General features: G+C 38.4%; 1 protein-coding gene across 1 annotated transcript; it reads right to left on the reverse strand.

Moving 5' to 3' along the window:
- Window positions 1-1,642: 1,642 nt before the first annotated feature.
- On the reverse strand, window positions 1,643-5,386 carry LOC114287868 (receptor-like protein 7). The gene has a single exon (XM_082919031.1). The coding sequence runs from the start codon at window positions 5,245-5,247 to the stop codon at window positions 2,026-2,028; it is 3,222 nt and encodes a 1,073-aa protein (XP_082775157.1). The 5' UTR covers window positions 5,248-5,386; the 3' UTR covers window positions 1,643-2,025.
- Window positions 5,387-13,191: the final 7,805 nt, after the last annotated feature.

Below are 13,191 nucleotides of genomic sequence, written 5' to 3' on the forward strand. Positions count from 1 at the left end.
TTACACCCACTAAGCCAATTCCTTGGGATTATCAACACCCCAATAAACAAGGCTACCACAAAGGAAAATGATATCCTCATTGAATTTTCATATAAAATTTAATATCGGGATAATGTGATACTGATATTATTAAAATATAAATAATTGTAATAAGTCATTTTACTCTACAATGATAAAATCAAAACTTATCATGTTATTTTACATTGATATACAACCAAATTATTATGCATTTGAAAAAGAAAAAAAAATGATGATGATACTCTGCTTTTAATCTCTCACTCTACTGAGTGAAAGACAATAGACCCCCCAAAAATGTGTGAAGTTAAAAGTCAATTTTTAATTTTTAATCAATTTTAAATTATATTATCTTTCACATAATTTACTCATAAAAAAATAAAATCAACTTAAAAAAATCAAAAAATTAACTTTTAACTAACTTTTCAAAACACCCCTAGTTTAAGTTGAATTTAGATTACGAATTCAAATAGAGATTTGTGAAGTAAAAGGAGAATGTAACTAAAACATAATTTAAAAACATTTTCCATTTCCCTCGTCTTTTTTTTTTTTTTTTTCAAAAGTTGTACTCAAATCTATAATTTAAACACAACTTTAAAAAATAAAAAATAAAAAAAGGGTTGTTGGTGTCACTTGCAAAATGCAAACAAAATACAAGTAGGACAATGCAAGGCTTCATTTTCAGTAGGTCCCTTTCCCTTTGACTCTTGGAAGAGTAGCTTCACTATTCTTCTTCCTACCCAAAGGGGTCCCTCTTGGAATTGTCTAACAACTAGACCCCTTAAAGATTGTTTTGTTTCGATAATTCTCATGTAGTTTCCTTTTTACTTGTCCAATCTTTTTTTTTCCTTTTAATAAAATAAAATAAAATTTATCAATGTTGTGGATGGCCAGAGGTATACATACAAACTTCATTTTTGTGCGGAAATAATTTTTTAAATTTTTTTAGAATTCTCTAAAATCTGAATTAAAAAAAATTTGAAACAGTTTATCAAATAAGTTTTTATATATTTTTTAAAAACAAAAACAATACCTTTGGGGTAAAGAGAAAAAAAAAAATTGGATACGTGTTTAATATACTCGCCTGGTGCATGTAGAAGTACCCTACAAAAGTACCAGTGTTGGCCATTTTTGAAACTGAGTTCAGAACACAGATGGATATGAGAGCCCCAACTGTATTTGGTATCTCCCCATGAAAACTGTCAGCATAAGAAATCAGTGTTTTAAGCACAACCAAACAAGAAGAAATGAAATCCCTGTTGATTTCTTTTCCTTTTTCTTCATAGTTTCCAAGTTCCAAACAGAGCCTCAACACTTCATATGTTACAAGTTAAACATTCGTATCCATTTTTTGACTAAATATCTAAAAATCGTTCTTCAATGGTGAGACAAATGCTTAAGCAAAAAATGGTGAAGCCAAATCTTATGCTAAATTTAACTTAAAAGTATAAAAGAAAGTCATTTTTGCCATGGCATCAAAACTAAACAATGATCACAATAGACTTTTTTGAGGAGTAGATCCAATGGCCAAAAATGAATATGAGAATTGGTTTTGTCAAAATAGCATGGGAACTATTAGAGTGGTATAATAAAAAAATTGACTTGTTTGCACTATAACAAGCAAAGCTATTTTAATTTTTACCTTTGAAGTTGCTGTTATAGTGTTTGATTCTTCATAAACCGAAGAACTTAGATAGTGTCAAGATTCATATGGCATTATTTACGTGGTACTTCCGATAAATTAAGATTCACAAAACACACTACATAAGTCATCTCTTGTCGCTCAACTACCAAACAAATTCCGAGCACTACCTCGGCAATGCCACATGATATTCTAGACTAGTGAATATTAACATACAAATATCAATAATATGCAACACTTAGGTGAAAATTTTAAACAAACATATATATTTGTTGCTCTTATTACTGTGATTAATAATTCAGCACCTGATAGACAAAAGGCAGAGGGAAGCTGCAAGAAAGTTCTTACCAGGTTACAATCCACCAGAACTAAAGTCTCCGAATGGGATCTCTGTAAGCTTGTTTTCTACGATTTCTTCTTCTTCGTCTTTCTTCCAGATGGAAAGTCCTCTCAAGAACTTGATCAACATGTTTGTAGTACCATTGCCTCCACCTTTTACATAAAGCAAGTGCCCCAATGAAGCTTCCCAACCCAACGACAAATCCGACTGCAAAACTTATATAGATTCCAGGCTCACAATCTAAATCTCCATCTTCATCAGGTGTTAATGGCAAGACTCCTGCTGGCATTTGAACATGACTGCAATTAGTGTTCAAAGGAGCCCCACATAATCCTCCATTTCCTTCAAAGGAGGTTTCTGAAAATGATTGAATTTGAGTGCCTATTGGGATCCTTCCAACCAGTTGATTAAATGATAGGTTCAGGAACGAAAGAAATGTAAGACTTGCAAGCTGCTCTGGGATGCTTCCACTTAGCTTGTTCATTGAGAGGTCTAATGATTCAAGCTGTGTCAAGTTTCCAAGTGACAATGGAATATGACCTGTGAGGACATTGTGCGATAGGTTGAGAACATAAAGGTATTTTAGAGCCCCAACTGTATATGGTATCTCTCCTTGGAAAATATTGTTTGAGAAATCAATGGAGGTAAATACAGTAAAGATCTTCGCTAGCACCAACTGTTGCCCTTTGATGGTAACTGTCACTGTATCCTGATAGTAGAAGTGATTAAGGTTGAGGAACTCATAACACAGGTGATCCATATCTGATTGTCCATTACCCCTATCAACCATCATTGCCTTCCAATGTAAGAAGCATTTATTTGGCAGAGAACCACTGAAGTTGTTCAAAGCTAGGTCAATAATTTGAAGCTTTGGCCAGTTATTATTATGGTCCCCTCCACATTGAATGCCTCCTTGGAACTTGTTGGATCGCAAATTCAGTACACGCAAATGAGATGAGTTCTTCAAGAAGCAAGGGAAGATATCAGTTACATTGTTGTTACCGAGATTTAAGACCTCCAACTTTGTACAAATGCCCAAAGATTGTGGAACATGTCCTTCCAAGTGATTTCCATTGAAGTCCAGTGTCTTTAAAGCACAATTTTCTGGGAATGTCCCCAGAATATTACCAGTAAGACTGTTATTGCGCAAATTCAGTACCCCAAGAGTTCTAGTACAACTTTCAATCAAACATTGCGGTATAGTGCCACTGAATCTATTGTTGGACAAATCAAGAACTTGAAGGTTGCTTGCATTGCATATTGATTGAGGGATGGCACCAGTGAGGTTATTATTTGAAAGAGAAAAGAAAACAGAAGATGTTAGGTTGTTGCCAAGTTCTAGAGGGATAGAAGAGTTGAAATTGTTGCTCGAGTAGTCCACATAGACAGCTGATTCTGGTGGTGTTGGGATCTCACCATGGAGGTGATTGGAATGGAGATCAAGGACAGAAAGACTAGGAATAGTATATGGTCTCTGCATACCCACTAGGAGATTATAAGAAAGATTCAAATACATTAGAGTTCCATTGCCAACATTCCAAATCCAATTAGGTATTGCCCCAGAAATTTGGTTGTCTGAAAGGTCTAAATAGACCATTCTTGACCAGTTCATTAGTGGGGGAAATTCTTGCAGCTTGCAAGAAACCAATCTTAATGTGCTGAGCTGGGCCAACGAAGTCAAGCTAGAATTACTCTCACTTGCAGTGATTGACAGGTTGTTGTACGAAAGGTCAAGTCTCGTAAGATTTTGCAGCCTTTGAATCCATTCAAGCTGTATGGTGCCACTGAAGTTGTTGAAAGAAAGTAAGAGGATATTAAGCCTTCCAAAATCAAAGAAATGTGAGGGAATGGGCCCTTCTAGTTTGTTACTACTCAAATCTAGTGTATCCAATGGAGACAAGGATTCATTGGGAAATTCAGCCACTTCACTACCAAATTGATTATTGGAAAGCAGAATTTTCTGCAATGATGGAAGGGAAAACAGAGACAAGGGAATCCTCCCACTGAATGAATTATATGCTAAATAGACATAAACAAGATTTGAGAGGCCTGTAAAGTAACTAGAAGGTACTGAACCTATTAGAGCATTATGAGAGAGATCTATATAGGTGAGATTCTTGGACATCTGAAAGGATGGGATTAGACCAGTAAAGTTGTTAGATGACAAGTCCAAATAAACAAGAAGACTGAGGTTTGCCGTTGAATTTGGAATGGGTCCAGTGAAATTGCAGTATGAAAGATCAATCCTGGACAGATTTCTTAGGTTACCAATAGAATCTGGTAATTTACCTGAAAATTTCGTGTTGCTGAGAACAATCCTCTGAAGGGATCCATTTTGTAGAAACACTGGCAAAGTACCTTGAAGCTTTATGTTGTTTGACAAGTCTAGAGCCTGCAGCGTTGGTACTTGGAAAATCTTTGGCGGAAATTGTCCTTCCAAGTTAGAAGAACTAAGACTCAAGACCGTCAAATTTGTGAAATTTGCAAAGAAGTCGGGAACTGAAACAGAGAGATTGTTCTCACCCAGATGGATTTCAGAAAGATACTGAAGCTTCTGAAGAGAAGAATCAATAGGGCCTGAAAGATCACAATTGGACAAGCTCAAAACTCGCAGATTAGGCAGTGAATATGATATAGTCTGACACCACTCTATCCCTGGGGCCGATATATTTATGCCATCAAGACGAAGTTCTGTAAGCCCAGTAAGATTCTCAAGAAGGGTAGATAAATTTGGGTTCTGAAGTTGCAGTGAACGAAATCCAGGGAAGTAAAGAGTAGATAGATCAAGAGTAACCAACCTTTTCAAGTGCGAGAATTCAATTGGAATCTGCCCAGAAAACCCAGCATCTGACAAATTCAGATATGTCAGGCTAATGAGGTTGCCGAAACTGGATGGAATTTGTTTCCAGTTGAAGCTGTTGTTAGCCAAATTCAGGCTCTCAAGAAATTGGAGACTGAAAAGACTACTTGACACGTCGATTCCACCTGAGATCGATTCGCTACTCAGGTCAAGACCTGTAACATGACCAACTTGATCGCAAGTCACACCCTTCCAACCACAACAATCTTTGCTTGGAGTCCAATTCACCAATCTGACAGAAATTGTAGGATTGAATTTAAGGCTATTCTTCAATTGGAGCAACAATGATCTTTGATCCTCCAAACATTGGCTATAGACTGGAATGGTTCTAATGCAGAGGATAGTAAGGATGGTGATTGAGAAAAGCCAGGTAATGAAAATAATTCTCATTTTTAGCTTATGGTGAAGCACACAAATGACAATGAAATGAATTGCTGAAGTTTGGAGTGGTGGCTTTAAGATAGCACAAAAGAGACCTCTCAGTCATGCATGTGAACTTGACTCCAAATTTACTTGACATGAAGGCAAATTGATATTTGCTTATACTGCTTGACAATGGACTTAACACAAAACTGTTAGGAAATAAAACAAGTTGAACACGAATAGTAGAATATGATTAAAGACTTTCTTGCACCAACTTTAAATGTTCCAAGTCCTGTGTAGCCGGACAACTATGGAGACAGACAGACTAATCAGCAATAGGGTATAATTTCACCAGAATTTTATGTTGTTACTGTATTCATTTTATGTGTTTGAAAAATCTAGAAATTCTCTAGACGTTGATTTGTGATTATGTATTAATTTTAAGTAGTAAACAACAATCCCAATCAAACAATCAAGACAAATCGACAAAACGATTTAACGTGGAAAACCACAATTGGACACCTCCAATTGTGACAAAAAAATCACGGGCAACAGCCACAAAAATAATCCACTAAGAAGATTTAAAGGAATTGCACAGGTATACTCTCAATTACCTAGCGAATCCACGCCTAATTGAACCAACCTCTATGTGTCTCTTCCAATCCCGTCTTCACCTCGTAATTGTCTTTTTAATGAGCCACTCCAGAATCCACGGAAGCTTCAGGCTCGAATTCTTCAGAATCCACCGAAGAACAACTCTCTCTTTTGTATAACAAACAAAACCTTTGATGTACTCTCTTTTAAACTATGAGTTGAAAACTCAATAAAAACATCAAAGAAAACCTAACAAAATATCTCCAGATATAAACCTTAAGATCCAAAAAGAAGATCTGGAGAAGTACCCTTAGCTTTGGAAGAAAACCAAGCATTTATAGAAAATCAAAAGTAATCCTAGATTTGGAAGAAAACCAATTCCTTATAAAAATCCGGATTTTGAAGCTCGCTCGAGCGAGGAGCTTAACTTTCATGATTTCTACTAGTGCCTTGGCTCGAGCGACGAATCCTTGGCTCGAGTGAGCTATCAACTCTTTCAGGTTTTTGTGTGGCCGCAATCTGTCGCTCGAGCGAAAACTCCTTGGCTCGAGCGAGCGAGCCTTAGCTCGAGCGAGCATTCCTTGGCTCGAGCGAACATGGGCGGACATGCAATTTTGAATGCAATTTTGCAATTTGCTTCGGCCGCGAACTGATCGGACAGCTCGACCCTTGTCATAATCAGCGAAGTGGCAATCTTGAAAGCATTAACATCACAAACTTCTCTGAACGGCGCAATTCGGGTTAGATATGCATCTAATAAACTCATAGCCTCACTAAAAATAAAAGTACGAAAATAAATACAACTGAAAGAAATTTTGTCAAACGAAATTACTAATAATAAAAAACTAACAGTGTTCACCAGCCTAATAGTCTCAGACCCATAATGATACAGTAGGAAGTTGGATTTTAAGCGTTTAATTTCTAAACCAATCAATAAATGACATGGAATAATTCACAAAGTTTTTTCCATAGTGCCTGTTTGGTGCAGCTTAAAAGCTGCTTATTTCAGCTTTCAGCTTAATTTAAGCTATTTTGATGTGTTTAGTTTAGTTTATAGCTTATAGCTTATAACTTTTTGGAAGTCAGAAATTAGCTTATTCTTTGAGTGGGGTAGGAGATGCTTAATTTATAAGTCAGAAATCAACTTATGTTCATAGTTATAAGTTATAAACTGTTTAGGTATAAGTTATAAATATTTTCTTACAGCTCTATCAAACAGGGCTATAGTCTGGTGGGGGTGGGACAACTACATTAAAAAAAAAATAGAGGATGATGCTGCATTCAATGGTGGCAGACTTGGAATCTGTTCCATACGGAGGTGGAGGTCTAGGTCTTCTCCTCTTAATTAATTATAAAAAATAAAAAATAAAAATAAACAACATAATCCATCTTTGATTTGATTTAGCTTTGGTGAAATGCTCGGAAACAAATTAAAGCTTACAAGAATGTTGAAACAAATGACTGAGTAGGGACACAAACCATAAACAAAATCTACATTATATGATAATACTGTTGAATTGTGGAGTGTAGACTAGGTGTAGATGCTACAAGCTTTTAGGTAATGTTTATTTGAATGGATTGAATTATATGATATTAACACTTATAAGACTGTTAATCTTAAAATTATCAATCCCTTTGAATAGTATATTATATCTCATATTTGGATTGATCTAATATTATGAAGAATGATTAACAAAATTCTATCAATTTTGTAATCTAGCCCATTAGTCTGATTCTCTTTTAATCTCTTAGGGGGTGTTTGTTTTGGAAGGATTGTGCATGGGATTGGACTATTAGTCCGGATGGACTAATAGCCCGTTGTTTGTTTCAAAAGTTTTGCTCATATTTGTGAGACTATGGTATTCCAAGGGAGGTGGGGGGTGGGATAGATACCATGGGATAATTCATCCCATGGGATTAGCTAATAAAATTACATTTTTGCCTTCTGGTATTTAATTATGTATTATATTTAGTAAAATTTAAATGTCCCAATTTAAAAATAAAATAATTTTATTTAATTTTAATTTTTGTTTTATTTTTTTAATTTTTTAAAATAATTTTTTATAAATATTTTATTGATGTTTTATTTTAAAATTTTGTTTATATATTTTTTAATTTCATTATTTAAATTTTAATAGATGTTTTATTTTATTTCATTATTTAATTATTATTATTATTTAAAATAAATTTATTTAAAATTTTAATTAAAAAATAACATATATTTTTATTGATATTTAATTTATTTAATTTTTTAAAAATAAATTTATTTAATTGTGCAAAAAATAAAATAAAATAAAATTTATTTAATCTACGTAAAAATAATTAAAATATTAAAGCTATGTTTAATATTGCTATTACTTAGTAAATAATTGAAAATGATAAAATAGTCATTTGAGCATTTATCCTTCTCCATAATATCCCAAACAAACATTGAATTTATTAAAAATAGTCCAATCCAGACATCTAATCTCATCACTAAACAAACACAGGATACAAATCCAGTACAACCAAATAGTCCGAGGATAATGTATCCCAAGACTAATAATCCGATAGATTACAATCCCCTATTATCTAGTCTGTCCAAACAAACGCAATCTTATATTATATCTCACCCCTCTTGGGATTCCATAATCATTATATGAGGATATTATTTAAACCAAATGAGTAATCATATAAATAGAATCTCTAGCCAAAATTATGTTTGAATAACATTATTGTGTACTAATTTGCATTACCTTGGTATTTCTAACAACTTAACAATCTTGAAAGAAAATTGAAATTAGAACTTAAGATTGAATTTGATTAAGATGAAAAGTGATAAGAGCATATAAAAGATTAAAAAATTAAAATTAAAATTCCCTGTTTACTTAGCATTAAAATCGTAAAAAATGTAGAGAGTTAATTTTTTATTATTTTTATTTTTTTACACAAATCATATTACCATGATAACTTTATTACGTAAAAACTACACCCATAAAAAATATTGTGAAACTATCCAATTAACTTCATCACCAAAATTTCATCTTAACCAAATATATATATATATATATATATATATAAGCCAATTATGTTCCGTCTAATTTCTCGGTGAATTTCGTCTCACCAAGAAATTAGATAGAACATTGTGGGGGCCGAATATTGGGAGTCGTAATGAGGCCGAATAATTGAACTTGGAGAGTTGAGATATATATAGCATTCGACTTCGTCTTGCACAATTAAATCTTTCCCTATTCGGTCAAATGGCCGGTTGGGCAAGGGGTCGAGTGAAAAGCAGTTCACTACAAAAGAAGCCGAATGACGAACTGAAGGTGGGCCCAACCCCGAGGCCCAAGAAAGAAAAGATATAAATAGAAGAATATAAGCCAAAAAGAGGTATGTGAGAACCATTACACTTAACTTGAAATACAAGTAATTCACAGAGTAGAGACTGACTTGCCCGTCGGAGTGCTAATTTCGGCACCCCGGACCGGAGTGTTTATTCCTTTTCAGGTGACTAGCTGAAGATCACGAGCGTCCCCCAGGATCAGAAGAGTATTTCCAAACCATTTCTCCACAATTGGCGCCGTCTATGGGAATACTCAAGCACATCCATGGCGGGCATGGCAGAAGATCCTCCGGCAGTCACTATCGACCCTACACCGCAAGATGAAACCACTTCAAGCAATATGCTTGGGCCAGAGAATATTACCGCAAGAAGGGCCTTGAACTTTGGTTCACCAATGCAAGCGATTATGGAGCAAGCAACGCAAAACGAATAGAGGTTGGAGAACATGATCGCTGAGAACGAACGTCTTCGTTAGGATTTGGCCTTGGAAGTAGCGAAGTCCAAACAAGCTGTACGCCAGGATCCGGAACGACCTCTGAGGGCAGGTGGTCGACGACCTCGAGCCCGACAACAGGACCCTGACAGTGACTCTGACTCATTATCCCCGGAGCCCAAAAAGAAGGGTCGACTCGAAGCTACCAGTTCTTCTGAAGAGAGTGTACGTATAAGGCATAAGCGAAGAAGAAACAGTTTAGATGAAGAAGACCAGCATTATCCCTTTGTACCCGGATCGCAAGGGTGGTCCTGCCCAAAAAGTTCAAAGCTTTGTCGTTCACTCTCTATGATGGAAAATCAGACTCCACCGATCACATCCGTCACTACAAGCAAGCCATGACATTGCATGCAGACGACGAGGCCCTCATGTGCCGAATATTTTCCAGCAGTTTGGGACCATTGGCTGTCAGGTGGTATTATAAATTGGAGCCGGCTTCAATCAAGAGCTTCCATCAATTACAGAAATCCTTTAGGACCAGATTCATCACCAACGAGGTCCAGCCGAAACAAGCCGACTCTCTCTAGGCAATGCAGATCCAGCCAGGAGAAACACTACGAGCATATTCAGCACGCTACTGGGAGTGCTTTAATCTTGTTGATGACTTGATGACGTTTGTAACGACTCCATGGCCATCACTGCCTTCAAAATAGGTTTGCATCCCGACAGTGCTCTCCGCAGCTCCTTGACTAGAAGACCCCCTAAAACGGTCTGGTCGTTGATGAAGAAAGTTGAGGAATACTGCAAAGTGGAGGATGACGCCTTGCGGGTTAAAGTCGGAAACGTGGCCAACAAGACGGCTCTTTCTAAAATTGCTCAGCCAATAAGTTCCATACCACCTCAGAGCCCCGAACCGCGGCATTGGGCTAAACGAGACAAAAGACGGGATTCTCGCTGATCGAGCGACCAATGCCCCTACTGAGCAAACGAACAACTACAAGTCGATGGTAGGCGCATAAGGCGCGCCGACAAAAAATACACAGAATTGTCAAAGTTGATCAGCGCGGTTATGTCCAAAGTCCAATACCTTTCGTTCTTCAAATGGCCGTCCAAAATGGTGGGACCTCCCGAAACGAGAAGACAGGATCGGTAGTGCGAGTATCACAAGGATCACGGCCATGATACTGAGAGTTGTTACGCATTGAAGGATCACCTGGAGGAATTGGTACAAGATGGTCGGCTACAACAATACATCCGAAAAGGCAACTCAACCAAAGCAATAGCCTTAAGACAGGATTCCCCTCCACTCGGCGTGATCCACATGATATATAGCCTGCCAATGTCATCCGTGGTGCATACGATCCAGTCAAATCCCGGCCCTCAAAATCAACTCACTCCGGCTAAACGGCCCCATGAAGCTGCGAGCATTGCTTTTGTTGATTTAGATTTGGCTGGAGTGACACTTCCCCACATCGATCCCTTGGTGATCGAGTTACGCGTAAATCGATTTACCGTTGAGCGCGTTCTCATTGATCCGGGGAGCACATCGAAAGTTACGTATTACAAGACCTTCACCAAACTCGGCTTCTCTGAATCGGATCTCTCTCCGGCTCCTTATCCACTATTCGACTTCAACGCCAATCTAGAATACCCGTTGGGGAAAATCACACTACCTGTCTGAGCGGGCTCCCGAACAGTGGATGTGGAATTTTTGGTCGTCAAGCTGCCATCGCCATATAATCTCATCATGGGGCGAACTTGGTTGCATACTATGCAGGCCGTTCCAAGCACCTATCATCAACTGCTATGCTTCCCGACAGAGCGCGACATTGAGCAAATCTGTGGCTCCCAAAAATTGGCACAAGCATGTTATCTCCTTGCTAAAATGATGCCAAAAGAGTTGCAAGTGAATTCAATCGAGGTGCCGGATCGAGAGAGCCTCGACGATGTTAGGCGACTCCCAAGTGACAAGGCCACGGAAGCCCTAGATCGAGTTGAGATTGATGGCAACCCAGACAGGTTCTTTATGATCGGCGCCTCCCTGAATCAAGCCGATAGGCAGCAGCTAATTTCCTTCTTGCTTGGCAACTTTGATGTGTTTGCGTGGACATCATATGAGATGCCAAGTGTAGATTCGTCAGTTTCGCAACACCGTTTAAATGTTGACCCTAAATGCAAGCCGATCATTTAGAAAAGCCGGTGGTTAGCCACAGAGCACACTGCCGCCGTTATTGAGAAGGTTGACAAGTTGCTTGACGCCGGGGCAATCAGGGAAGTGACCTACCCTACATGGCTCTCTAATACTGTGGTTGTGAAGAAGAAAAATGGGACTTGGTGAGTGTGTGTTGATTTCACGGACCTAAACAAAGCTTGCCCCAAGGATTGTTTTCCCCTACCCAGAATTGACCAACTCGTAGATGCGACAGCACGCCATCAGCGTATGAGCTTCCTCGATACTTACAGAGGCTACCATCAAATCGCCATGCATCTGGAGGACCAAGACAAAACTGCATTCCTCACCCCAAGAGGAACCTACTGCTATAAGGTTATGCCTTTTGGACTGAAGAATGCAGGGGCAACTTATCAAAGACTGGTCACTTCCATGTTCAAGGAGCAACTCGGCCAGACTATGGAAGTGTATATTGATGACATGGTGGTCAAGTTCAAAAAAGAGCAAACTCATCTAGCCGATCTGGAAGAGACATTCGGCATTTTACACAAGTACAAAACGAAGTTGAACGCTTCCAAATGTGCGTTTGGGATCGGCTCTGACAAATTCTTGGGTTACATTGTCAACCACCGAGGAATCGAAGCCAACCCGAGGCAAATCACAACAATCTTGGAGCTTGGCTCCCCTCGCTCAGTGAAAGAGGTTCAAAAGTTGATGGGGATGGCCGCCGCACTTAACAGGTTCATCAGTCGATCCACAGATCGCTGCCGACAATTCTTTCATACACTACGGCAGGGCAAGGCTTTCGAATGGTCTGCCGAGTGCGAAGCCATTTTCAACGGCCTTAAGACCTACCTCAGATCAGCAGCACTCTTGACAACACCTTCGGCAGGTGACCCGTTCATTTTATATCTAGCAGTTTCTGACTAGGCCGTCAGCGTCGTACTGATAAAGGAAGAGCTGGGGGAGCAACGACCAGTGTATTATGTGAGCAAGGCAATGGTTGACACCAAAACATGCTATCTTCCGCTTGAAAAACTCATCCCAGCCCTAGTCATGACGGCAAGAAAACTGATGCATTACTTCCAGGGGCATAGCATCGGGGTGCTAACAGATTATCCCCTCCGATCAGTACTACATAGTGCAAAAGCATTAGGTCGTGTTTCAAAGTGGGCTCTTGAACTCGGCCAGTACGATATTTAGTTTCTACCTAGAACCTCAATCAAGGGACAGGTGCTTGCCGACTTTGTTGCCGAATTCACTGAGGACCTTGCCGATTTCAAGTCTGATGAAATTCGACCAAAGCCGAATTTGAGAATTTATGTTGGGGACATTTGGCAGTTGTACTGTGATGGATCATCCAATCAGTGGGGCAGTGGAGCCGGAGTAGTAATCATGGCCCCCGACGGCGCAACAATTGAGCAGGCTGTCAAGCTCGGCTTCGAAGCA

The sequence above is a fragment of the Camellia sinensis genome, chromosome 3 (assembly GCF_055761805.1).
Source record: "Camellia sinensis isolate YWXY chromosome 3, ASM5576180v1, whole genome shotgun sequence".
NCBI classification, from domain to species: domain Eukaryota; kingdom Viridiplantae; phylum Streptophyta; class Magnoliopsida; order Ericales; family Theaceae; genus Camellia; species Camellia sinensis.

Coding starts and splice junctions, on each gene's coding strand:
- LOC114287868 (XM_082919031.1), bottom strand. CDS start 5,247: ATGAGAATTATTTTCATTACCTGGCTTTTCTCAATCACCATCCTTACT.